The 26,394-nt window shown below is 51.4% G+C and overlaps 7 protein-coding genes across 7 annotated transcripts; 3 read left to right on the top strand and 4 right to left on the bottom strand.

Moving 5' to 3' along the window:
• Nucleotides 1–461: 461 nt before the first annotated feature.
• Nucleotides 462–2,293, bottom strand: BROUX77_002770 (uncharacterized protein; the record flags this gene model as incomplete). The annotated part of the gene is made up of 2 exons (XM_073747347.1): nt 462–582; nt 645–2,293. The coding sequence occupies 2 exons, from the start codon at nt 2,291–2,293 to the stop codon at nt 462–464; spliced, it is 1,770 nt and encodes a 589-aa protein (XP_073607852.1).
• A 619-nt stretch (nt 2,294–2,912) lies between these two features.
• Nucleotides 2,913–4,773, bottom strand: BROUX77_002771 (uncharacterized protein; the record flags this gene model as incomplete). Its single annotated transcript, XM_073747348.1, has 3 exons — nt 2,913–3,975; nt 4,032–4,314; nt 4,380–4,773. 3 exons carry the CDS (start codon nt 4,771–4,773, stop codon nt 2,913–2,915), a joined length of 1,740 nt encoding a protein of 579 aa, XP_073607853.1.
• A 2,118-nt stretch (nt 4,774–6,891) lies between these two features.
• Nucleotides 6,892–13,273, top strand: BROUX77_002772 (uncharacterized protein; the record flags this gene model as incomplete). Its single annotated transcript, XM_073747349.1, has 2 exons — nt 6,892–7,266; nt 7,340–13,273. The coding sequence occupies 2 exons, from the start codon at nt 6,892–6,894 to the stop codon at nt 13,271–13,273; spliced, it is 6,309 nt and encodes a 2,102-aa protein (XP_073607854.1).
• A 1,087-nt stretch (nt 13,274–14,360) lies between these two features.
• BROUX77_002773 (uncharacterized protein) lies at nt 14,361–16,361 on the bottom strand (the record flags this gene model as incomplete). The annotated part of the gene is made up of 1 exon (XM_073747350.1): nt 14,361–16,361. One exon carries the CDS (start codon nt 16,359–16,361, stop codon nt 14,361–14,363), a length of 2,001 nt encoding a protein of 666 aa, XP_073607855.1.
• A 4,742-nt stretch (nt 16,362–21,103) lies between these two features.
• Nucleotides 21,104–22,242, bottom strand: BROUX77_002774 (uncharacterized protein; the record flags this gene model as incomplete). The annotated part of the gene is made up of 3 exons (XM_073747351.1): nt 21,104–21,358; nt 21,457–21,563; nt 21,627–22,242. 3 exons carry the CDS (start codon nt 22,240–22,242, stop codon nt 21,104–21,106), a joined length of 978 nt encoding a protein of 325 aa, XP_073607856.1.
• A 499-nt stretch (nt 22,243–22,741) lies between these two features.
• Nucleotides 22,742–23,970, top strand: BROUX77_002775 (uncharacterized protein; the record flags this gene model as incomplete). Its single annotated transcript, XM_073747352.1, has 2 exons — nt 22,742–22,999; nt 23,065–23,970. 2 exons carry the CDS (start codon nt 22,742–22,744, stop codon nt 23,968–23,970), a joined length of 1,164 nt encoding a protein of 387 aa, XP_073607857.1.
• A 722-nt stretch (nt 23,971–24,692) lies between these two features.
• BROUX77_002776 (uncharacterized protein) lies at nt 24,693–25,776 on the top strand (the record flags this gene model as incomplete). Its single annotated transcript, XM_073747353.1, has 5 exons — nt 24,693–24,706; nt 24,750–24,850; nt 25,054–25,443; nt 25,507–25,587; nt 25,646–25,776. 5 exons carry the CDS (start codon nt 24,693–24,695, stop codon nt 25,774–25,776), a joined length of 717 nt encoding a protein of 238 aa, XP_073607858.1.
• Nucleotides 25,777–26,394: the final 618 nt, after the last annotated feature.

A 26,394-nucleotide genomic window follows, 5' to 3' on the forward strand; every position in this document is an offset into this window, starting at 1 on the left:
GCGCCACAACGGAGACAAGGGGTCCTCGAATCCTGCGCTAGTACTAGCTTGCCACACTAACGAAAACTGTGAAGATGATGAATGAAAGAATATATTAACTTAATTAAGTAAAAAAATCAAAACTCGCTACCCTCCCATAACTGATCGTGAATTACCAGAAGATCAGAGGTAGCATCGCTTTTATACCTCTGATGGAGTTAGGAGAATCTAATATCATTGTGGGAGAGAATGAGGGCAGGGATCATGCCCTGATGATTGTTGAGAAATGGAATTGTGGATGATGACTCATCCTGACAGCCTCAGCGGTTGAGTAACCCTAAGCGCCTCGCAACAAAAACACCAAGGGCTTGTTTTTTTTTTTACATGAAATGAACAAGTTTTCAGAAGCCCTCCAACGCTGTTCGCAGCGCACTAGTTATTTCGTTCGTCCTGCCGGAATCTTGCAGTCTTCTGGCTCAGGGCTAGATGACAGTTCCTTTGACCTGTTTGTCGTCTTTTACGTTGTAGTCCCGCCAGACGGCAACACATGCAATTGCGGCGACTAACACGGCAGACGTGGCTACAAGCATGACGCGTTGCGTACTGTCTCATAAAACGGCAGTTAGCAAGGAATTAGACACCGAAAATAGGACCGAAGTACGCACTCAGAATACGCCTGCTCGATGGCGTTTCGGGCTGCCGACCCAACCGGGTAGCTCTTTTGTACTGCTATGCTGCCCACGATCTTGGACAGCTCGGACTTGACGTCGTCGGGGAGATACTTGCGCAGCTGCTTGGGGAACGAGTGCTGCCAGATTGCCGAGGCTATGGTTGATCCGACAGCACCGCCGAGACTGGCAAACATGGCCTCGACGGCCAAGATCACCGCAATGTGCTCGTGCGAAACAGCCGCCATTACTGCTATCTCTTTGGTGATGACGAGAGTGCCGCCAGCTAACGCAATAAGAGTCTGACACATGCACACATAGCCAATGTTGACACCAGGCTGTCTGAATTTGATCATCAGCCCTACACCCAGAATAGTCAAGGGCACACCAAAGTACAGGGCAAGTCCCTTGAAGCGACCGGTCTTGCGGATTACCACACCCGTGACAATCGACCAGAGACACGAGCCGATGGTAAAGATGTTGGAAATATAGTTGGCCTGCACTACGTCGAGGTTGTTGACGACCTGCAGAAACGACGAGAAGTACGAGTTCCAGATGTAGAAGCAGAGCATTAGGATGGCAGAAAGCGAGAATGCACCCACTATGGTGCGGTCCTTGAAAAATCGATATGGTATGTACTTGACTGGAGCATAACACGCCTCGTGTACCACGAATCCAATAATCAGGGCACTCCCAGCGGCAAGCATGCTAATTATCAACGGCGAATGCCAGCCTTTCTCCTGGCGAGCGTACAGGTTGAACGGCAGTAGCAGAAAGCCCGAGCCTGTGATTACCAGAGAGAGCCCAATAACATCAAAGACGACAAGATAATGCCGCAAGGCTTGCCAGCGCGTCCTGTCAGTCGGCCTAGAAATGACGAGACCGACCCGTTTGGCTTCAGTCAGCTTGTTCCACATGAGAAGAAACAGCGGCATGGTGGTTACAGGCGTGATGATGGCAAACACGCCGTATGCCCACCGCCAGCCCGGTCCGTCGAGAAATGCGTCTGCCACAAATCCACCAACAAAAGTAGTGATCAGGTAGGGCGATGTGGAAAAGGCGAACATCAAGGACCGGTTTTTGAGGGCCGACGTGTCGGCAATAAAGATATTCAAGGTATAGGTGAGCCCGTTGTACCCCATCCAGTAAAACACCTGGCCGGCAGCGAACATGGCCACGCCGTTGCAAGCTGCCATCAGCATCAACCCGGCTGTCAGAGTTGCTACCGAGATGGCATATCCCTGTGGCCGGCCCCATACATCAAGCACCTTGGCCAAGGTCGGTTTTAGGAGCCCGCTGAGTAGAGACGAAATCACAGTAGTTGCGGCAGTCAACGAATGTGCAGAAAAGTCCGATGTTACCCAAGCAAGCAGATTGCCTGTGGTAGTTTGCTGCAGCGTGTCTACGAGGTAGATGAACCATATCAGAGCATATGCAATCTTGAGGTCGCGGGTGGTCCAGATCAAGGTTACGGCTTCTGCCCCGACAACTCCGGCAGGGAGGCTGGAGGAGCTTTCCTCTTCTATCGGAAGAAAGCCGTGTCCTTGGAGGCCTTCGGTATTACGGCCGTCAGACAGGGTTCCAGTTCCATAATCTGTGTCTCGGGGCCTATTGCTGTTCCGCAGGAAAGGCTCTCTATCGGCCATTTCTGTAGAATGAAGGACACTATCGGGTGGAAAGCAACGATAAAGATATTGAGTGCAGGAAGTTTGGTCGGAGAAGGAAAGAAATGCCACGCAAAAAAAGCACCAAAAAAACTCGCTCGTGAAGCTTGGTGCTTCGGATAATTGCTCACTGAAGGGAAAACACCAAAATCGAGTTCGCAGACGTTAACAAGCAAGAAACAGAGAGTGAAAGAGCGACTTGAGAACAGAGCAGTTGCCTCGACTCAAATTAGAAACGAAGTTTGAATTCAACAGCAGCAAAATAAAGAAGAAAAAAAAACGAAACACTGAAAAACTGTGCAAAGAAGAATGAAAAAAAAGACGCATGGTCTTCATCTAGGCCATTTTTTTTTCGCTGTCCAGTAGATGCAGGCTGCCTCGGAAAACCGTCGCCCAACGGCGGTTGTGCGCTTTTCTGGCGAGAAGGGATCAAAGCTGGTTTATCAGATCCTGGGATTGTAGTCATGCGATCTTTTTATGCAGGACCCACTTTTCATAATACCGACTTTTGTGCACTATCTCACTACAGACTCGAACCAAGTTATGCCAAGTCATGCTTGGACCACCCATTCTGCATCTTCACAATCTGAGCCTCTCCGCATCAGAGCTTGGCTGCCGGCTTGTTCGCCGCCCTCTTTACCAGCTCACTTCCCAGCGCCGCCATCTCAAACTTGCGCACTTTTCCGCTGCCCGTTAACGGCACATCTTTGGGGATACCGTCCCGGCCGAGCCAAAACACGTGGCTCGGCGCTTTATGCTTGCCGAGCCGCGAGCGCACCCAGTCACGGATCTCATCGCGCGACGGCACAGTCTTGGTCTCGCTCTCCTCAGATTCGAGAAATGCGCCCACGACTTCGCCGTAGTGGTGGTCCTTGATGCCGACCACAATAGCCCGCGAGATGGCCGGGTGGTCCATCAGGCGCTCCTCAATCTCAAGCGGGTAAATGTTCTCGCCGCCCCGGATAATGATGTCCTTGAAGCGGCCGGTGATGGTGCAGTAGCCATTCTCGTCAAACATGGCCTCGTCGCCGGTATGAAGCCACAAAGTTCCGGCTGCATCGCGCACCATACACTCGTTTGTTTTAGCTGAGTTGTTCCAGTAGCCTGTCTGCAATTGGTAGCCCGCCATGCACAACTCGCCGCGCTGTCCAATTGGAACAATCTTGCCGTTATGATCAACAATCTTTGCCATGGCATGAGGCATTAGTGTGCCTACTGTGCTCAGTCGCCTGTGAAGGGCGTCGTCGGTGAAGGCGTTGAAGCAGGTCGGCGACGCTTCGGTCAAGCCGTAGCTACTCGTAAACTCGGTCATGCCTAGAATGCTAACAAGCTTCTCCATGAGATAGCGTGGCACGGGCGCTCCAGCAATGATGCCAGTCCGGAGACGTGGCTTGAAGCCCTCGGGGCGGGGCAGAGCGAGTAGAGTGTCGAACATGGCCGGCACGCCGTGGATGGCTGTGCAACATTCATCTGTGATGGCCTTCAGAGTTGCCACGGGGCTAAAGACTTCGGCTGGATAGACAATCTTGGCGCCATGGGTCACCACACTGAGCAGTCCCAGCACAAGGCCAAAACAGTGGAACAGAGGGGGCGGACAACATAAGACGTCGTCGGGTGTCAGGCGCATTCGATCGCCAATGAAGCGGGCGTTGTTGACAAGATTACTAGGAATTATTAGAGACCGGCTTTGTTCACAAAAGTCAATGCCGACTTGACTCACTGATGGGTCAATGTTGCAGCTTTGGGGTGGCCAGTGGTGCCGCTGGTGAACTGCATGTTGGCTACCTGGTGAGGGAGCACTTTCGACATGACCTCGACCAAACGAGCATGATCTCTGGTTTTGCTTTTTTCAACTAGCTCGGCATATGTCGGATACTTTTCATTCTCCCCGCTCCGCAGAATGATGACTTTGGGCGCGTTGACAGCCATGTTATCCAACTCGGAAAGAAGCTTGGTGTTATCCACATGGCCAATCTTGCGAGTGGTGAAAAAGACCTTGCATTCTAAACAGGCGTATCAGCACTCTGACTCTGAATCTGAATCTTTCAACCTTAAAAGCCCAACTCACCTGAAAAGCCGAGACCATACATGGCCTCGGTGGCGGTGTATGTGTTGTTCAGAATAACGAGCACGGCGCCAATCTTACACGCTCCAAAGAACACAGCGGCATATTGCTCACAATTTCCAGCCATGATCCCCACTCTGTCGCCCACTCCAACGCCCATATCCAACAGTGCCTGGGCAACGAGACAACTCTGGCGGTTGAGGTCATTGTACGTCCATCTCGCCCCCGTCCAGGGTATTACCAAGCATTCTCGGTTGCCGTACTGGTAGCCCTGGAGTTCCAAAAGATCGCCCAAGGTCAAGTCAACCAACGGTGTGTCTGTAGGGCCGTAAAGAATCGACAGCTTCTGGCGCTCGGTCGACGGTGCCGGCGTGTCAATGCGTGTTTGGGTCGCCATTGGTGATGTGGTAGTGTGTGTGCGTATTACAACCAAAGCTTGGGATTATGAGCAGAGAAAGCTACTGGCATAGAAAATGAAAGCTCTAATCTACTTGTCGACTTGAAATAGAGACTGGCTCGGCCGTCTGTTCTATCCACACAACCACGTCGCTAGAGGTCTGATAAGGGTCTACGGGTTTCATTTGCCCATTGCGCACGCCCGGTCCCGGACTGCCTTCTCTGTTTGGATAGCACGAAGCTTCGGAGGTTAACTGACCCTTGTGAAGAAAAGAAAGCTCGGTCCCATACTACAATATTTGACAGCCCTTGGCATTAACGGCAATGTGGCTCTGAGGTGTCATAAACTCGATAAAAGCTGTTGATTTTTCCGACGATCAGATAATCACGCGATTGATAAAAGAGATCAAAGGGATCAAATCTGATAAACAGGCCGCCGGGTGTCCGAATCAGGCTGGCCGCTGCGTGAAAATTTGGCTCCTTTGAGAACGCCATAGCTCCCTGCATGAACTCGGAGGTGTCAATGATAAAATCGATGAAATCCAACCAAACACTCGTCCCGACTTGCATTCCCATGCAGCCAAGCCAACTTAAAATGCTTGACGTTTTGTTTGGCATCTTTCCTCTGTGCCTTCTCAAGACGCTAGATACAACTACAGCTGCAAGGTTGGCCTCTGTCTCGGGGCCTGATCAAGTGTGTATTTCTCTACTCATCTCAGCAAATACTCATACTGGGCGCCGTAAAACCGCCAGGATCAGCCGGGCGCCAAAGTTCCATCATCCCAAATCACCACAAACTCTGCCATAAGCATGCTGCAAGGTCGTCTACCCTGTCTCAATTCAGACACGGAAGAAATGCCACACCTCACGGAGGCGTGTCCAAGATTTGCTGCCGTAATGTGATATTTAGTCCGTGAATGATGAAGGAAGGAACCAAAAGGAAGGAAGAACTAACTGACTGGACAACTAATGAAGACGTAGGATTTCAGCTCCTTCCTCGGCCGGCTGTCGATGCAAAGTGGGAAGTGAGGCACGAAAAAGCTGTGTCTTGAATCAAGGCAACTGCTCTACACATCGAGGCTTCTCCACACACACAACAGTCCTCCATGGACATTAAGCAGTTGTCTTATTCTGCACCACCATCAATCATGTGATGAGGGCTCGTTGAGAAAATTTCTTCACCTGGTGTACAGGCCTCCTTCCTTCCTTCTGCCTCTCCCCTCGCCTTTTCATCCTCCGCAAAATTACATCCTCATCCGCCCAATCGATCCGACTGATGATACATGCCGTCTTGCAATTTTTATCTGATCAAAAAAAAGATATTTTGCCTTCGTCTTGACCTTACTCTTCGTCTCGGATCCTTCACCCACTGGCGCCTTTTCTCTTACTCGGCATTTAACTCGGCCCAGCATCTGATTACGCCTCGGCGATACTTGCAACCCAGGAAGAAGAACCCGCATTACGAAACAAATGCCTGTATTTGAAAGGGTTTCCTCGTCGGCTCTGACAAAGAGCTTGTATGTGCCTGGCTTCCGAAATCGGGCCGCAACGTTGAGGCAGTGAGTGGCATGGGCGAACCGATCCCGTTGGCCCCTGATCCCAACCTGTCCCCCACTACAGCTTCCAAGCACTTGCTTTATGTCGTAGTCCCAGAAAAGGCAATTGGATGGAGCCGGTTAGTGAGAACAGCCTTCTTACTTGACAGCGTTATGTCTCCGTGCCATGGGTGGGTTTTGTTTGCATAACGCTTTAAATAGCGATATGAGAGTGTCACTAGATGTCCGGAGGGTTCACAGAGCATCTGTTATAGTATGGCATCCTGAAAGTCAGCCCACATTAGCCACTGAGACGCTTTTGAGCAGCCATATCCGGCTATTGTTCTTTATCAAATCTCGGGCGAGCATGACCACTAGTGAGTGTGGTTACTTGACGCCTTTGCTCCCATCGTAGCTTTCGCTTCTCTCTTTGTGGCACCTCTTGCGCCGATGGATACACTGTTCCAATCTTCTTTTCGCCATTTATCCGCGACATATATACTTTCTAGTTCCTAGATTCACTGCCAACCCGAACACGTCGTGTCACTCTCTTTGAACAACGTTTCTCTTGCTTCTCCTTCACAATGGCCCCAGTTGATGAGAATGGCACTAACAGTGCTATCCACCGCTCCCAGCAAAATCTGTACCTCAACTGCAATGCCTCTATATCCGACTTCCGCGCTCAGTTCGTTCTGGCCTGGCTCATTGCTTTTTGCTTTGACAAAGACTCGGCGTTGCCTTCGTTCGTGTGCGAGACGATATCGCAACTGAACAATACCAAAGAGCAGGACAATGTGCCCTCAACTATCATTGATCTCCCACGTAACGTCTCTTTGGCCTCATGCCTCGAGGACCTGAGACAAAAGCTTGGATCTAGATACCGGCCCTCTCCTTTCCCCACCCCCGAGACAATTGTTCTGTGTGAATCGGCTTCGAAAAATGGCCAGTCTCAGGGCTCAGTAAGTCACAATCATCACCACAAGGCCAATGACCAATGTCGTACGAAAGCTGACTTTGATATTTTTGGTTAAGTGGACTTATGAGATCCAAATTTCATCCGACCCTCGCTGCACCTCCATATTCCTAGTTTCTGTGTCACAAGACCCAAACTTAACCCCCCAAGCAAGCGATCTCCGTTTGCAAGTCTTTTCCAACGTTCTCAGCGACATTCTCAAAGCCAGCAGCACTACTACAGTTGTCCAGTCAGTTCGTGCTCGACCTACTGATCTCGACTTGATATGGAAGTGGAACAAAGACGTTCCTGCCACAATCTCATGCTGTATGCATGACATCATCAGCGAAAAGGCCAGAGCTGAGCCTAAAGCTCTTGCGGTAGAGTCTTGGGATGGCAACTGGACATATGCTCAGGTAGATTCGCTTTCCACTCAACTTGCTGCTCTTCTGATTCAAAACGGGGTTCGACTTGGTGACGTTGTTCCCTTGTGCTTTGAAAAGTGCAAGTGGACTGTCATTGCAGTGGTGGCAGTCATGAAGTCCGGCGCAACTTTTTCTCTCACCGACCCTGCGCAGCCTGAAAGTCGCCTCCGAACGATCGTAGAGCAGACCCATGCCAAGCAGCTAGTTGTCTCCCACCAACAGGCTCAACTAGGTGTCAAAATCTCCAACAATGCCAAAGTTATGGTTCTAGACGCCAGCTTGTTTTTAAGTCCGCATCCTTTCTCTATAACTCTCCCAAAAGTTCCACCAACCTCGCCCATGTATGTCATTTTCACATCTGGCAGTACTGGAAAGCCCAAGGGCGTTGTTGTCTCCCATGTGAATTACACAAGCGGCGCATTACCTCGCAGTGAGCAGATTAACTACCAGTCTTCCTCACGAGTCTTTGATTTTGCGTCATATGCTTTTGATGTCAGCATCGATTGCATGATCTGTACACTGTCTGCGGGTGGTTGCTTGTGTATCCCTACTGATGCCGAGCGTATGAATGACCTGAGTGGTGCTATCCGCAAGACACGGGCTAATATGGCTCACATGACTCCCTCCGTTGCCCGTGTTCTCGACTCTGATATCATACCGTCTCTCGATGTCATGGGTCTCGGTGGAGAGGCTGTGTCGCCTAGCGATGCTGCTGACTGGAGCAAGCATACCAGTATCATTATTGCCTATGGCCCATCAGAGTGTACCGTGGGGTGCACCATTAACAACAAAGTCAATGCCGAGTGTACAAATCTAGGCTATGGTGTTGGAGGCTCCATGTGGATTGTGGATCCCAATGATCATGACCAGCTGATGCCCGTTGGCGAGGTCGGTGAGCTCATTGTTGAGGGTCCTGTTGTTGGATTAGGCTATCTAGATGAGCCTGAAAAGACAGCCGAAGTTTTTATCAACGCACCCAGCTGGCTCAGAGCAGGAAACAAGAATACCCCAGGGCGATACGGAAAGCTTTACAAGACTGGTGATCTCGTCAAGTACGACCCATGCCGCAACGGCTCCATTGTGTTTGTGGGTCGTAAAGATCAGCAGGTTAAGCTGAGAGGCCAGAGAGTTGAGCTTGCCGAAGTTGAATTCCATCTACGCAAGGCTATGCCTCAGGGCGTCAAACTTGCTGCTGAGGTTATCAAGCCTAGCGGTGCTGACCCTATTCTTGTGGCCTTTTTAGAATCCGCCTCGAGTTCTGACAACAGCCACACTTCTCAAAATCGCCTGTCTGCTACAACATCCCTCTTTTCCGAGTTCACTGATCTAATGAGTCAAGCTATTCTTGACGTTGACAAGAACATGGGCACTGATGTACCTCGATACATGATTCCCGCTGCTTTCATTCCACTCTACAGTCTCCCCTCACTTGTGTCGGGAAAGATCGACCGCAAAAGACTCCGAGAAATTGGTAGCGAGATGACTCGTGATCAGCTAGCGAGCCTACGGGTTTCAAACGCCAGTAGTAACCAACATAACAACAACCATGCCGCTCCTCAAACCACGATGGAGAAGAAACTGCAGAATTTGTGGCGGACTCTTCTCGGCCAGAACGTCAACGTCGGGCTATATGACAACTTTATGAGCTTAGGCGGCGACTCTCTCAAGGCCATGAAACTGGCTGGCTTGGCCCGCGAAAACGGGGTTCAACTCAACATTGCGACCATCTTCCAGTACCCCATTCTACAGAAAATGGCCTCCCATGCTGAGCTCATCAGTTCTGATAACCTCAAAAAGACAGAAGTATCGCCCTTTTCTCTGCTCGGTCCCAATGTCGATGTAGCTGCTGCACAGCTGCAGGCTTCCGAGCTCTGCGACATCGCTATGGACGAGATCGCTGATATCTACCCATGCTCCCCTCTCCAAGAGGGTCTTATGGCTCTCACGGCTAAAGTCGAAGAGGCATTTGTTGCTCAGCGTGTTGTTGAGCTCGAGAGCGATCAGATAGCAACCCGCATCGTCAAGGCGTTCAACAAAGCTACCATGGGCTGCGACATTCTGCGGACTCGAATTATTCAACTTCCCGGTGAAGGCCTGGTCCAAGTAGTCCTTAACAAGGGCGTTGAGTGGACGACTTGTACGAACGATCTGCACGAATATTTAGCCTTAGACCGCAATGATCACATGGGTCTAGGCAAGCCGCTGGTACGTTATGCTATGATTAATGACAACGGCCGGAAGCATTTCGTGTTATCTATGCATCACGCTCTGTATGATGGTTGGTGCATGCCTCTCGTAGTCGATCGCATCAACCGCGCCTACGATGACCTTGACACCACACAGCCTGCGTCCTTCAAAGACTTCATTGCTTATTTGCAAACGACAGACCGCTCATCTAGCGAAAAGTTTTGGAAGAATCAGCTCAAAGACGCGACGGGCCCTCAGTTCCCTGTCCTCCCGTACCCCTCTTATCAGGTGCAGTCTGACTCTCTTCTCGAGCAGTATGTGACACTCGGGTCTAGACTGCCAACTATCACAACTGCTACTGTGGTTAGGGGTGCCTGGGCTCTGGTAGCAAGTCGCTACTCGGGTTCTTTAGATGTTGTCCTTGGCGAGACGCTGACTGGCCGCAATGCGCCCATCAATGGTGTCGAGAGCATTGAGGGCCCCATGATCACGACTGTTCCGGTCCGCATCCAAGTTCAGCCCCAATCTACTGTCATGAATTATCTCAGTGATATACAGGCCATGGCTACCCAGCAAATTCCCCATGAACATTTTGGCTTACAAAATATTCGCCGTGTCAGTCCTGATGCTCTCCATGCCTGTGAACTGCGAACAGGACTAGTCATGCACCCAAGCATTGATGATACGACCAACGCGAATGACTCTCGGCCAGCATACCCGGCTAATCGGTTGATGCCTGCTAGTGAAGCTGAGGCTGCAAGAGAATCGCTCAAGTTCAACACCTTCTCTTTGATGCTGGTATGCTCCTTAGATCCCAAGGGTTTCTTGGTCATGGCTAGCTTCGACCAGAAGACTGTCCGGTCTCGGGTTTTGACAAGGGCTCTACGCCAGTTTGCCCATGTAGCCAAGCAGATGGTTGAAGCAGGCGACAAAGCTCTTCATGAAATCGAATTCTTCATGGATGAAGATATCAAGCAGCTAGAAGGCCTCAGCAAAAGTGCCATCTCCAGCATCACTGCTGTCTACCCCAATGTTGAATCTGCGTGGATTGTTGACCCGGTCGATACCTCCCGTCTCCTCGCCGTCGGTGGTGTTGGTGAGCTCGTCATCCAAGTTCCAGATAGTGCGCACCAAAACTCCGGAGCTTTTGACAACGGAAAGTTGTCGCAAATTAAAACCCCTCAGTCTCTTCGTGACATATCCCCCAACCTTCCGAGCAAGTTGTTCAAGACTAGCAAACTGGCCATGATTGATGAGAGAGGGCTGATTGTATTCAAGGGAGACAAAAAGCAGACCTCTGCACCTGCCACGGTTAATGAAGCTATACCAAAGAATAAGTTAGTTTTGGTGACATCAGCCAAGCAGCGCAAACTCCGTAGTCTATGGGCTGGTGTATTAAAAATGCCCGAAGACAAAATTGGACTTGGCGATAGCTTCTTCCAGTTAGGAGGAGACTCTATAGCGGCCATGAAGCTGGTCTCTGAAGCTCGCCTAGCCGGCGTCACTCTCTCGGTGGCAAAGATGTTCCAGAGCCGCACTCTCTATGAAATGTCTAATGTTATGGAGGAGCTTCAAGACAGTGACACCAACAACAAAGCAGTTGTTCCTTTTGCGCTGATTCCTATGAAGGAATTAGACGGCGTCAAAGCCGCTGCTCAACAATCGTTGCGTGAAAACCAGCACTGGAAAATCACCGACATTCTCCCTACCCGCCCTCTGCAGGAGATTGCTGTCGATGGAACTGTGCAGTTCCCCCGGTTCTCGGCTCGGTATGAGATGATGTACTTTGACCTGCCTCTGGATACCGACAAGATGGCCAGCGCCTGCACTGAGTTAGTTCAACGCAACGAGATTCTCCGCACGGTTTTCTTCCGCGACTTGAAACAGAAATGCTACGGCGCCGTTCTCGACAAAATCGATGTGCCCATTTCCTACCACAACGTTGATGAGCAGTTTGACCTGAAGGACTACTGTCATGATCTCTGCAAAGTCGATGTCCGCTCTCCCATGCCGCATGGCTCTTCTTTTATCAAATGGTTTTTTATCCAGGCCTACAATACCAATGGCGAAAAGACCAAGAGTGCCCTCATTTTCCGCATCTCACATGCCCAGTACGACGAGATTTGTCTTCCTCTTATCCTGCGTGAACTAGCTGCCCTCTACCAAAACCAACCGACACCGCAACTGCGGCCGTTCTCAGCCTTTGCCAATCACGTAGTAAAAGCTGTGCCCAAGAGCATGCCGTACTGGCGTGACCTCCTCCGCGGCTCAGAGCCAACAATTCTCAAGCCAGCGACACCGCTGACTGAGCGCAGACATTACTGTATTGAGCGAGAATTCGACATCTCAGGCCGCCCAGCCGAAATCACCACTGCCTCCATTCCAACGGCAGCTTGGGCGCTGTGTCTCGCCCGCATGCTAGGCAAGCGGGACGTGGTCTTTGGCGAAGTAGTCTCGGGGCGCAATATTGCTTTTCCACATGCAGACACCGTCGTCGGTCCCACATGGCAGTACGTCCCCACGCGAGTCAAGTTTGTGCCTGGCATGACGGCGCTCGGCCTCTTGCAGCTCGTGCAAGCCCAGCACATGGCCACCTCGGCACATGAAGGCGTGGGCATCACGGAGCTAATTCGCGACGGCTGCTGGCCGGCATCGGCCGAGTGGTTTGACACTGTCGTGCACCAGGATGTCGACCACGTCGAAAACCTGGACTTGGTTAACGGCCTCGGAGGCAAGACGGAAACTCTGTATCTTCACGAAGAACCATTGAGGGAGTGGAAGATCCAAGCCTTCCCCCGCGGCAACAAAATGATCATCGAAGTCGTCACCTTTGAATCATGGAAACACACAGCCGCCGAGCTTCTAGACCGCATGCAGGACGTCTTTGACACGCTCCTCGGCCAATCCCAAGGCCCCTTGTTCCCCGAAACCCCCTCCCCGTCCACCCCACCGAACCAGCCCACCCACACACACCCCCTCGCCCCACCGCCACCCTCCACGCTCCAGCCCCCGCTCCTCCGCACCCGCTCCCCTCCCACGCCCAACTCCGAGACCTCATCGCAGTACGACTCAGGCCCGCCCACACCCGCCAACGAATTCGCCTCGGCCCCGCTGCACATCCACATGCCGCACGACGACGATGCAGACAGCCGGCTAGCCAGCTCGTCACCCGCGCCCACGCGCAAACCCAATGGCCTAGCCGACGGCACGCTGGTGGGCGTGGACCGCGACTCGGGCTCGGGCCCAGACCCGGGCCATCTGTCGCTTATGCGCGCGCTCGAGGACAAGCTGGTGCAGCAGGACCAAGTTAACCGCGAGTTGCACTTGCGTGTCGATAGAGCAGAGGCAGCAATGGAGGAGATGCGGCGGGAGTTTGCAAAGCTGAAAGCGCAGTTGACATGAAAAAAAAGCCTCTTTTGATTTCTTTTTTTTTAGTAGCCATATTTGTGTATATGGCTCGCTAGGTATTCGCTGTTGAGCTCGTCTTTCTTTTCTTTTTCCCTTTTTTTTTTTCTTTTCCTTTGTCCTCATCGTCTAACGTCATTTGTTCTCCGTTGTTCTTCTTGTCTTTGTTGTAGTTACTCCAAGTTCCTAGTTATATTCTTAAGTAAACCCCGATATATCTTTCTTTTGAAATGTATCCACAAACAAGAAAAAGAAAAAAAAAACGCTCCTGTCCATGAATTCTCAAGACTGACAATGTCACCATCTTCTCCACCCAACTACATACAACATACATTCTCCTCCATCTATGCACCACAAATCATGATATAAAAAAAGAATCGAAAAAAGAAAAAGAAATGCCCCTTCTCCAAACAGAGCTCCTCTCCCGTTCCCCAGGTTTTAATACCGGCATGTATTATCATATTACACATTACACATTACACACCCACACACACTTTTTGTCCTCACCGGAGCTTTTCCCTTTTCCCCAAAGTTTCATTTCCCTTTTGTGGACATATATGTGCGCAGTTTCCCTCTCTCTCTCCCAGACGGGGGTCTAAGATCACTCTGATGCCATGACACTTTCGGTTCGGCACAAGATACAAAGCAGGAGAAGAAGTATAACTGAGAAAAATAAAAAGTTCCGAAAATACTAGTTAATGCATAATAGTTCAAGAAGACAAACTTAATATGTAGGTACATATACATAGCCATCAAAAGTGACACAAAAAAGCATGACGATGGATGTGGAAAGAGAGAAGAGGAAGAAAAAAAATAGGAGCAAGGGGCCACAAGGCAAAAGGAGGGAGATGGGGGGGACTTGGTCATGTTGCACATGCTGAGGGGCAGGAAGAAAGGAGGAGAAGAAAAAGGGAAAAGGAGTGGGAACAACAAGCAAGCAAGCAGAGCCCCTCTCCCCCAAACTTGGATATCACAAACAAACAAAGCACCCCACGCGTATTGCAAATATGAGAAAAGAGCGAACAGGAGAAAAAGAAGAGAGAAGGGGGGGGGAGGAGAAGAAACTCGGCAATTGTCTCTTCTACTACTCCACCGGGCCGCCACCCAAGCCCAGCACCTTTTGAATGCCTCTTCGGAACCCCTTGGACGCCCCTGCGCCCTCGTCCTCGCGCGTGGTGAGGAACCCAAAGCTGCGTCTTCTCGAGGCTGGCGATGTGTCGGTTGTCTTGCGCGCTGGCGGTGGGGGCGGGGGAGCAACAGTCTTGGGTGGCCACTCTCCATCGCGCATCCAGCCAGCAACGCATGCAGGGAGCATGTCAGCTAGGTTGATGGGGCAGCTGGGGGTCATGGATTGAGTGATGGTCCGGTCGTAAAGGGCGAGGTAGAGCTTGGGAGTAATGGATGCGCGCATAGGATTCTGGGGCGGCAGGAGCGGCGGCGCAATGGGTAGAAGAGTTTCAATCGGATATACATCGTGGTTCGAAGCCAGGCTTGCTCTCTTGCTGTCATCCGTAGCGGTTGTGGGATGTGATGCGCCTGTCTCTATTGACGCCTTCGAGGCAGAATTAGCTGCAGCGTCAGAATCGCTGTTGATCGAGGTGGCATTCGTTGATGTGGGGGAGATAGGCGAGGTGGTACTGTGAATCGAGTGTCGAAAGAATAGCCGGCGGGGAGAGCGAGGTGAAGTTGACGGGTGCGGCGGTGGGGAGTTGCTCATAGCAGGAGCAGGGGTAGGCTTTGGTCGCAGTCGAGCAACTCTGGCACATGTCCACTGATTGCGTCTGGTTTCGAAGCAGGCAAGACCTTGATTCCACGTCATCTCTTCCTTGATAGCTTTGCGACGGCGCTCTTTGTTTATGAGCATCAGCTCATCAGGAGATGCAGATTCCATCACTTCTTTGCTGACGGGTTCTAATATCGAGTCGATGGCAGAAAACTCTGAGTCCCACTCAAGCCTGGGCTTAAACTGAGACTCATCTTCCGTTAAGATTGAATATACTGACTCGTTGTCGTCATCGTCGGCGCCATCTTCATTTTCCTCTCCAGAATCGGGTTCCTCTCCAGAATCGCGCGAGGTAATGGGGGTTTCGTCGCTTGGGGATTTCACTTTCCGGTCTTGAAGGACTTGCGCAAGGGAAGTGGTGGATGCGGGTTTGGGCGTATCAGGATCATGGTACCGAACCTCAGTTACGACACCATTAGCGACTTGCCGACGCACAACAACTGGTAAGGCCGGTACATCGGTGCGCGTCCATTTGAAGTTCCAGTCGTTTTTCACATTCTTGGCAAGATGCTTGCGAATTGCTTCTCGTTGCTTGCTCTTGTCGCGGGATAGAAGATTAGGATCAAAGTCTTCAGTAGAGGCATCGTTAGCGGTGGTGTTCATAATCTGACTGTTCCTCTTTTTGGACAAGGTCGCCCTTCGAGAGCGATAGAGCTCGGTGAAGATCATGTTCGATGCAGATGTAGTGGTAGCACCGGGGGAGGAGATGTCAAAATCGTTGTTCAGAGGAGGTGACGCAGGGTGGTCAAATGAGTTGAATTCTTTGGGTTGGTAGAATGCAGGCCTCAAGGTGAGAAGCTGTGGTTCAGGAATTTGCTGAGGGCGGGGATAAAGACCTTTCTTGAGGTCGACAGGAGGGGAAGAAGAAAGGGAAGAAAGAGAAGCAGGAGGAAAAGAAGTCAAGGGTGTGGAGGCAACAAGGTGAGAAGTCGAAGGCTGGTCCTTCGTCTTATTGTCACTGTTTTGGGAGTCGTGTACGCCAGCGCCAGCAGCGGCTGCGTCTGCGTCTGTGCTAAGAGTCGTATCCTTGATAAGAGTGTCTGGCTCTTGTGGTGCTGGTGGAATTCCTTCTGGTGCTGCATTAGCTTCAAATGTTACCACATGTGGGGAGTTGCCGCAGGTGGTCACAGCGGAGGCTGTCGCAAAAGCAATGCCCATGTCTTTGGCGGTGGCTCTTGTTGACTTGGGTAAAGGCAAAGACAACGGATCTGTTCCTTTTCCTGGCGGAGTGGAGTGGCAAGGGTCAAAGGCGGAGCGTTCAGTAAGGTTATAGGCCATGAGCCAAGCCCGGACAGGGTACATTGTTAAGTGTAGAAAAGCGGTAACTTTTGGTTGCAGTTTTGCGAGGGGAGGGTGTGGTGCATGGGCAAGGCGAGCGATGGGGGTTGAAGAGGCGAGCTGGGAGGGAGAATGAGAGGCAAAAGAAAATTGGGAACAGAAACAACGATTACCGCTCAAGACAACGCAGACTTAGCTCTCTTTCGGATGCAAACATAGGATAAAAAGACTCGAAAAAGGAGAGCCCGTTTTGGGTGTAAGCTTGCGCCCAAATGCAATGTAATGGTACAATGCACAGGCAACACACACTAGGAGCATGGGGCAGGAATCATCTGACACTTGATCTGGGGTTGTGGAGGCAGAAATGGGTTGGCAAAGGTTTACACGACATGTCAAGCAGGCTGGACCAGTAGGAAAGAAAAGGCAAAGGCAAACACAGCCAGGTGCATTTCCCAAATAAAGGCAGCAAAAGTAGAGGCTGGAGATGACCAAGCAGACATCAAGGGGGTCTTGGATGGGTATTTGTGGTGATTCCAAGGGGCTGAAGGCTAATGTCTTGGAGCAGTTGGGCCCATCTCAAGCCCACGCCGTCAATGGTAGATGAGGGAGCTAAAAGGATTGATTTCTACTCGCGGTTATGGAGAAAAACTGGGCTAAGCCTAGTAGTGCCTCACAAGTCGAGAAATAATTACCGCCCGCTAAGACAGTGTAGTGAAATCGAACGCTATCGCATAAACAGAAAAAGAGAGACTTGTAAATCCAAATATAGCGTCCAGACCATTCAGTATAAGCCACGCACTTGCCACTTATTCTCTGAAATGTCCTAGACCGTTCTTGGTGTAACGGCCGGCCATTGTCGTTGTTGGCCTCCCATTTTTGGGGAGTAGGTAAAGCAAGCAGTGACTTGAGACTTCAAGGTTCGTTGTGGTTGGTATGGAGAAGAGCAAAAGTAGGAATAAACACAAGCATGGGCAGAGGCACACATCGCAGATTGGACCTACCGTCTTTGTCTATAAGTTCCCTGTGCACGGCTTTAAGCTGGCTGTTCGCGACTTGGTCTCTCTGCCCCAGGTCTTGGCCGAGGACCTGGTCTGGGTTCTGACCCAGGCATGGCAGAACCCCAGAAGCGGGTGTGTCAGTTGAGGCAATATTGGATGCCATGACCACTTCTGTTCTGTTCATGCAACGACGAACTGTGAAAATAGAATAGAAGTATGAACCAACACGGCCAACTTCAAGAGAACCGTGGTGTAAATACAGAGAAAATATTCTTAGTAGCGATGTTGGGTAGGTGGTGAAGGTTCAAGTAGATTTTCAGTAATGTGTTTCAATTCCCTGTATTTTGTAAATCGGCTGGGCTGCAAAGAAGTAAGGGAGATATGTTAGTCAAGGAGATGGCTTTCTACGCTAGGGCGGACAGGCTCTTTGGTGGGCACGGCTTGAGATATGAGGTTTTTTATGCCTGTGATACCTTGCTTCATCCCCAGATTCCATTGTAATAAGATGGTGGTGGTGGCAGTCTGTGTGCAATGCGGTGCAAGTGAAGCAGATGACAGGACGGTAAGAAAAAGTTGGATAACCCCAACCTCTCTAATCCTTCCATCCCGTCTTGGATACTTGTGTACAGGTGCAAGTAGCGCAACAGCCGTTCCATGAGTCTTTCTCGCGCCCTGAAGCCATGTGTGATTGGCTGTCACATTGGCGAACAGGTTCAAAGAAAGAGGGGCGGGGGGGAAGCCAGAAAAATGTGGACAAAAGCAGGCCAACGCGGGGAAGACGATCACACAGACAAGGGAGGACCAAGCCAGGCCTGGTCTAGGCTGGCTGGAATGGAATGGAACGGAACAGACAGAGAGAGGGCGGGCGGGCCACATGACAGCGAGCCGTGACCCTGTCCTTGTCATGTTCTGAGGTTGAAATGGGCTTTCTCTTACCAAGTGCCGTTGCATCAAGCAAAAGAAGACGACAAGCTGCAGCAACGACGGCTGATGGAATCAGGTGTTGCAGGGTTGCCGATTCTTTAGACCGTAGAAGGCCCAATTGGTGATAGTGATGTGCTGGTTCGCCCGGAATAACTGAGAGGCGATGGGGAGATGGCGAAGCCCGGGGTCGTTTCGTCGTGGCGTGTGCAAGTTTGGCTGCACTTTGGCGTGTGTGTGAAGCTGGCAGGCCGGCTGCCAAGGGATCACTAGCTATAGGATTATAAAATGAGGATGTGCGTCGGTCTGGAGGGGGCCAGCGATAGATGAATGGGCTGATCAGGCGACAAGATGACGTCTCTGAGCGCAGGAGTGAGGCCGAAGGTAGATATACAGCAGAGTTAAAAGGAAAGCAGAGAAAATTCTTTGCGGGGCCGAAACTGAAGGAGGGAGGAAAAGGCGGACAGAAAAGCTTGCACGGCAGAAAATTGGATCTGGAGTAGTTGCCAAACAACTAGGAGAGAATATGGTTGTTAATGAGGCATGAGACATCATCACTTCCCGTTCTAATCACAAGCATTTCTCACTAGGAGCTAAAACTTTTTCTCAGAGGCTAGCTAGGGTTTCGGGCAAAATACTTAGGGTTATATAATAGAACACTTGCAGAAAACCCGATAGCTTTAATGAAGATAACACTCTGCAGATGTATATACTTGTAGCACATGGACTCAGACTAGCCCCAGGAAGCGCTCCAGCAACAAGAAGCTCGCAATTTGAAGAGTAGTAGGTATATTGATAAAGAGACCCCAATAAAGCAAAAGTTTGCCATAACATTCACATGAAATGGGGCCATGAAGTAAACATGCTGCAAGGGGCGGGCATATAAAATACGAAAGGAAGCATGTGTACACTAGCTAGTTCGCCTGGAAGACACTCGCGTGTATTTCTCAAGGTCTCATCCATACACTGCTAGACACGCTTTGGTGGACAAGACAGGATTTAGAACGCAGGGGAGTGACACAGGCTCGCTGGGCAAGTCAAGGAGAGAGGGGAGGGCGGCTAATGTGTAGCTGTACAAGCACAAGTAGTTATACTTGTAGTCAACTAGTTTTGTTTTCCTAGTAAGGAACAACGCGGCTACACTTGAACAATGTATGTATGTACATAGGTATGTAGTACATATACATACATATGTACCAGCAGTAGACCTTATTCTCAATGACTAATAGCTCTGGAAAGACAACAGGGGAGTAAGATAATACTGGAGAATGGCCGTTCTCCATATCAGGAACAGGTTCAATCAGAGACCCCGGCCCGATCTGTTGGCTCTTGCCGGACTCGAGTGAGATTTCGGGGTCTCCCTGGACCTGGTCTTGTAACCTCGGGAACATCATCTGGACTTTCCAGAGGAACAATGGGAATTTGTCGGTTGACCACCCAATTTGACTTCTGTCCTATCGGGATTTCTATACGGGGGCGGAGATTTTGAGCCACCTGAGGCTGAACTCCCCAGGGGAGAAGCACCTCGCCCCAGCATCCGTCGAAAGAGTCAGAGTATTTAGGGAGGTTAGAATTTGGGGTGCTAGAAGACGAGTGATCATCATCGTCAAGCTGACTGGCAAGAGAAGAAATGGTTGGGAGGGCGTCGGCAATGAGAACTTCACATGGGGATATGACAGGTGTTTCAGCAGAGGTGAGACTGTCTGGGTGAGGAAAAGCAGGCGGAGAGAGAGGGCAAGACCAAGGCGGGGGATCACCACTCTGTGGAAGAACTGGAGACGTCATCCGGGGCACATACGTGGGATTATCGGGACGGAAAGAGGGATTGATCTGGGCTAACCAATCCCCATGGGCAGATGAGTTGGTTTGGGGTGGTGGTTGTGAATAGTCTCCGCATTGGGTGACTGGAATATCACTCCTAAGCTTGCGGCCATATTCAACGCCCATATAAAAGGAAGCCGCTTCCCTTCGACGAATCTCCTGCTCGAGCTTGTTTAATTGCGCCTCAGCTTCTTCTAAAGTATCAAGCTCCTCAGCAGCCGCAGAGAGAAGAGCAATGGTTTCTAAAGAGAACGCAACATGTATGTTAGATGCAGAGATATTAGGCAGAAGATAGAGAAGCGGTATTTCCCAGCAAAAGGAAATAGCGGGTTCCACTCACCATGATTCAATATGCCACTTCGAGTAGTACATCGAGGATCCCCGCCGTACTGCTGTGTGGGCTGCCCATGGTTCTGTTCAGCCTGGCTGGGCACCTAGCCCGCAGCCAGGTCATCGAAGAGAGGCAAGGGCGCATCCCGAGAAAAGGAATGTGAGCTTTCAGCAGTGAAGGAAAACTCTTGGGTCGAAAATTCATCATCCATAGCCCATGTTCTGTGGCTGCGGCAAAGAAGGGGATTGTGTATGTTGCGGCCGACTAGCCTAGGCTGGTTTTATAGTGAAAAGGAAAATGAAGCCAACAAGAGAGCCCCAGAGAGAAGCCGGACCTAGATATCCACAGACACCTTGCCTGTGTTTGTGTGTATGAAGGAGTTATCAAGGCAGGCGTTGATATCCAGAACAGCGACAAGTGGCCCCTATGTACGGGAGCTTAGCTTTGTGATGGTTGCGGGGTTTAAGAGGGCAATCAATACCCAGATGAGAAAGTCTATTCAAGCCCAAGTACCGGGCGTACTCAGAGAAGCTAAAACATGTCGATGTCGTGACTCATGGCGATCTTGTTGGGCCACACAAACTTCATCGCAAATAACAGCCGCTTGTGCACACAAAATATGCGTGTCCAGCCTCGAGACAGGACCCTCAGCTCAGGCCGGTAAAAAGGGCATTGCATAGGTTTCCGTGTCCATCTCAGGCAATCTCCTCTATCATCTTGGCTGGCGCCCGGGGTGATGGTTTTAAAGTATCTTTAAAAGCTTCGTTTAATGGGCCCTCCAGTATCTGATTTGGTACAGACATGGTGATGCCAGCCTTGGAGCTGACCCAGCGAATCATGCGAGGATCGGGCCTCCGAGCTTCCTCCTCGGCAAGCTCCTCCTCTGCCGTCTTGGCTCTTTTGTTGGTCTTTGGCGCTTGCTTCTTAAGCAGTTTGTTGATGGTTTCCATCTAGGTGATTGGCGGGACAGTTAGCATAGGTGTCTCAGTACATGCCAGTGTCTTGGGGTGGCATCTAGCATGGCTGTCGTGCGATGGGCATGGCATACCTTAACCTCCTCATTACGCTTGTCGCTCAGATTCCGGCGGCGGCGGGCCATTTCGGTGCGCCGCATAGAGAGCTCCTCGGCAGTAAAGTGCTTCTTCACTTGGACCTCTGTCGGTGATGGATTTTGGGTTAGTCGGGATTTCAAATGTACAGGTTATCATTGCAACTTACCATCTGAAAGCTTCATAAATAGACCCTCGTCTTCTGCGAAGCGCGCCCGCTGTCGCTTCGTCATGCGCGACAAATCATTCGGATCACCGCGACTCATGTCCATGTCATCGTCACTTCCGAGGTCATCGTCCTCATCGTCATTACCACGGCGCGGCATGGTGGCATCAATGTCATCGTCTTCCTCGCCCTCTGCGTCTTCGTCGGCGGATCCATAGCCAAAGTTTGTGGCGTCCATGTTAGGATCGCTGAGCTCATCATCGTCGTCATCCTCGTCTTGTACATGAGATGCCGCCTTGAGAATGCCCTTAGGTGCAGGCTTTGCGGCTCTTTTCGAAACAGGAGCAGGGGTGGACATGTCAATGTCTCCATCGGCATCGGCATCAGCGTCTGCATCTGCATCAAGGTCATCATCATCCTCGGCCTCGGCCTCGGCATCAAGATCATCATCGTCGTCGTCATCAGTAGAGTCGACCACATAGTTTTTCTTGCCGCCACGGTTCCGTTTGCCCTCGATAATATCCCCGCCGGCGTATGGGTTGACAGCGCCTCGACCCGCGCCTCGACCCGCGCCTCGACGCGATTTGGCGGGCGGTGAAGACGGATATGACTGAACCATGATCAAGATGTTCTGTTTGTTATGCGCTAAGACCAAGATTACATGAACAAGATGCGCCGCAGTCTTTGTGGGTGCTGAGAGCGGGGGAATTCAGCAGTAAAGAAAAGCGATGAAGTAGGCGTAGGTAAGTAGTGGTGATGGCTGAAGAATGAAAAGAAAATGAAGCTGGTATAAGCAACTTGAGTTGAGAAATCTTGGAGCTAGACGTGCTTTAGGGAGCGACGGCTGTGGTGGCGCGATAAATAGGACATGGACAGAGGTGGACTTTGTCAAATGTAGGGTTTTAGTATCATGTGACTGCATTGACGCTATATTATATAAGCAAGATTTATCAGCCACTTGGCCTGTGAAGCAACGCCACTAGCCGAGGTCTCGTCGGGGTAAATGAGGTCATAGCCCAGTCAACCAAACCCTAGCCGGCCAAATCAACAACTTTATCGCGTCCCTGAAATCGGGCTAGCAGCATCTCCATCTACACGAGTCCAGACCACCTGCAACAATGAGCCGCGACACAGACAACCAGACGCCCAAAGTAGCGAATCAAGCATCTACAAATAGCGATGATTCTCCTGCTGATGCGCCGTCAAAACAGCAAGATGAGGCCGCACTTTTAGAGACAGCGCGCCGGTTTCTCGAAAGTGACTTGGTGAAGGACGCGACACGAGAAAGCAAGATTGAGTTTTTGCGGACCAAGAACCTCAACGAAGAGCAGATGGAAGCTCTGTTGGCCAACGACGAGAACAAGGCAGTTGTTTCGGTACGTGTACATCGGGCACATGAACATGGTGTTTCAAAACATTCACTAATGCTATCCGTATGTAGCAGCCAGCAGAAGTTCAGGGCTCCGAGCATGAAACTGTAGCTCAGTGCGAATCTGACGCCAAAACCGAACCAGACTCTACGCCTTCAAACGGTGATGCGGACCAGTCACCAGACCAGTCACCAGACCAGTCACCGGACACAGTCCCCGTAATAACGTATCCCGAATTTCTCGCGCCTCCGGCTCCACCGCGCGGGCCACTGGTATCCACGGAAACCCTTCTCAACACGCTGTACGCCTTTACTGGACTCTCGACGCTTGTCTACGGGACTAGCAAATACGCTATTCAGCCCATGGTTGCCGCCACCACCGACGCGCGCATCGATTTGCACAAGACCACATCCAGGAATCTCGACGACCTCGTGCGCCTCCTTGAAAAGACAGTGTCGCGTGTGCCTGAGGATGCAGCTACAACTGGCCCTGGCGTCGCGTCTGATGCCATGAGCGAGGTTGACGACCCGGCCGAGCTGTTCAGCCGGGACATGGGCACTCAGACCAGCACGCCTGTCGCGCGCAGCCCGGTGACTGGGGCCATGGGTGGAAGCACGCCGAGCCTTGGGGCGCGGCTGAATACGGCGGAGTCTACGGCACTGGTCTCCATGGAGCCGGTGGTTCAGACGCAGCTGAAGAAGATTGCGCGTGTGGCAGAGATGTCGGAGGACCTGGCGGAGTTGGGCGATCAGGACACGGGCATGGCGCGCGATCTGTGGCAGGAGATGACGGACTTTGAGCAGCGCATCAGTAGCATACAGTCTTCGCTGGATAACGGCCTTGGAATCCATGGGCAGTATGGCTACACTGTTGGCATCAAGAATGAGAAGGATGAGACGCAACTTGCGAGAGACAACATACGCAAGCTCAAGGGGATACTGCTGAGCTCCCGGAACTTTCCCATGGCGACGAGGTGAGGGGATGCAGCATGGATTTATGTTTGTATGTCACTAGTTAGTTATAGTTGCCCGTGTCTGTCAAATACCTAATTGCGTTGTTCGGCGAGAGTAACTGGTGTAGCAGTGGCGGACTTGGACGAGGGAGCCCATTCCAGCGTCCCGGATGCATTCCTCGGAGAAGCTAGCTGATGATGACTAGCCGGAGAGGGGAGAACAGAACCCCACATTTAGCCTGCCATATAACTCTACGTTTACACTGCAGCTCCTGCACCCCTCCTTCCCCTTTGGCAGCCTAGAACAAACAGGCCATGGCTGGGCTGCCTGGCTGGCCTGGGCTTGAGTTTCAGGCCGGCAGACTGGTGAGCACAGCGTGCTGAGAGCTGGGAGAGCCACTGACTGGCCACTAGCTTCCAGCGCTGTAGACGCCAATCCAGCAGTCAGCAGGCCTGCCTGGCTTGCACCATCTTGCACGCAGCGTGTTCTTGGGTTCCTGTTCCTGTCATGCATGCGTCGCCAACAAGAAGCAAAACGTATCTTACTTGAGGTCTGCTTCTCTGCTTTTGCGTGTGCCAATACATACATCCATTTTCCATCCTTTTTTTCCTGCTACGTTCTGCGCCGAGCTTCTATCATCGCCTCTTATCGACGTGTTTACCCTCATTCCCGACGCCTTTTTTTCCATTATTTTTTGTACGCTAGCTTTAATTTAAGCCTCTGCAACACAAGCCCATTCATTCGCCATGGCCAACGACGAGTATGATGTACGTGGCGCTGTCTCTGCTTCCGTTCCGTGATAGTGGCATCCGGACTCTGGACTCTCCCACCTGGCCCCCTGAAGCCGACGATGGCAACGTTGTCGTCGGTGTCTCGACTGGCCCCTTTGTTGCTTTGATGCGGTGTACTGACTTTTGCGCTCTCGCTAGTTCCTGTTCAAAGGTTGACATTCCCCTCCCCCTCTTCTCTCCGCTGGACGTGCCTCCCCACCATCACCATCATCACCACCACCGTCCAGTGTACCCCTCGTTCCAGCTATTCCCTGTCGCCCATTTGCCCCGAACGTGCCACGATGATACGGCTACGGCTTCTAACACCATGCAACAGTTGTCCTGATCGGAGACTCTGGAGTCGGAAAGTCCAACCTGCTGAGCAGATTCACCCGCAACGAGTTCAACCTTGATTCCAAGTCGACCATTGGAGTCGAGTTCGCAACACGCTCGATCCAGGTCGACTCTAAGACCATTAAGGCCCAGATTTGGGATACTGCCGGCCAGGAGCGGTACCGTGCCATCACCTCGGCCTACTACCGCGGAGCTGTCGGAGCTCTCCTCGTCTACGATATTAGCAAGCATCAGACTTACGAGAACGTCACGCGGTGGCTCAAGGAGCTGAGAGATCATGCCGACGCCAACATCGTAATCATGCTTGTCGGAAACAAGAGCGATCTACGACACCTCAGAGCTGTGCCGACCGAGGAGGCCAAGGCCTTTGCCAGTATGTCCCGATGCTCTGCAGCCCCTCTCTGCCCTTTGCAATGCTAACGTAACCCACCCACAGGCGAAAACCACCTCTCCTTCATCGAGACTTCGGCCCTCGACGCCAGCAACGTCGAGCTTGCTTTCCAGAACATTCTGACTGGTACGCAGCCCCGGATCCCACCCGGCCCAAATGCCCCCAAGCTAACAGCGTTGCGCAGAAATCTACCGCATTGTCTCCAGCAAAGCTCTGGACAGCGGCGAGGGTGCGCAGGCAACTATCGGTGCTGGCACCAACATCTCGCTGAGCAAACCGGCCGACGATGCCAGCGCCAAGAGCGGCTGCTGCTAATTCTCACCCCACGACCCCTTCCGCCTCCGTTCCCTTCTTCTCCCTCTTATCCTGCTCATGTGTTATGCCCTGATGTGCTATTCATGAGTCCTCCGGCACTGGCCTATGCTGTTTTTTATCTTCTTACCGGCTTGATAATGTGTGCAGGGCAGCCTCGCAAAGCCGAGACTATGCTAAGTAATGGTGAGCTGGTGCCCGCGGGCAAAGCTTTTCTTTTCCTCGTTTGAATTGTTATTATCTTGGATGCCTTTGTTTTGTCCTTGCTTGACGTGATATGGTCTTTTGATATCCAAGCGGCATGGCGGTGCTGGCCGGCCTTTGTTGTTGTAGCGGGAGTCTTTGAGGTGGCTAAACCCGCCCCATATGTGTGTATGTAGTGGCGAGGGGATTCCGCAGCGGCTATGGCTCCCGAGTTGCGGTGAAGCAAGGCGACACCTGGCTGATCCAACTTTAATGTAGTGGTAGACAGACAAGAGCTGTAGAGAACGAACTGGATGCGCGGCGGTGCCGGATGGACGGCTTGACATGGAATGGCGATAACGGAAATAATGCACTGAGGGGTAGCCGTGTGTTTCGTCTTGATCTGTATTTTCTCTTTCTTTTATTTTTTTTTTTTTA

The sequence above is a fragment of the Berkeleyomyces rouxiae genome, assembly GCF_048999995.1.
Source record: "Berkeleyomyces rouxiae strain 22BRR77 chromosome Unknown BrBRR77_ptg000002l, whole genome shotgun sequence".
NCBI classification, from domain to species: Eukaryota; Fungi; Ascomycota; class Sordariomycetes; order Microascales; family Ceratocystidaceae; genus Berkeleyomyces; species Berkeleyomyces rouxiae.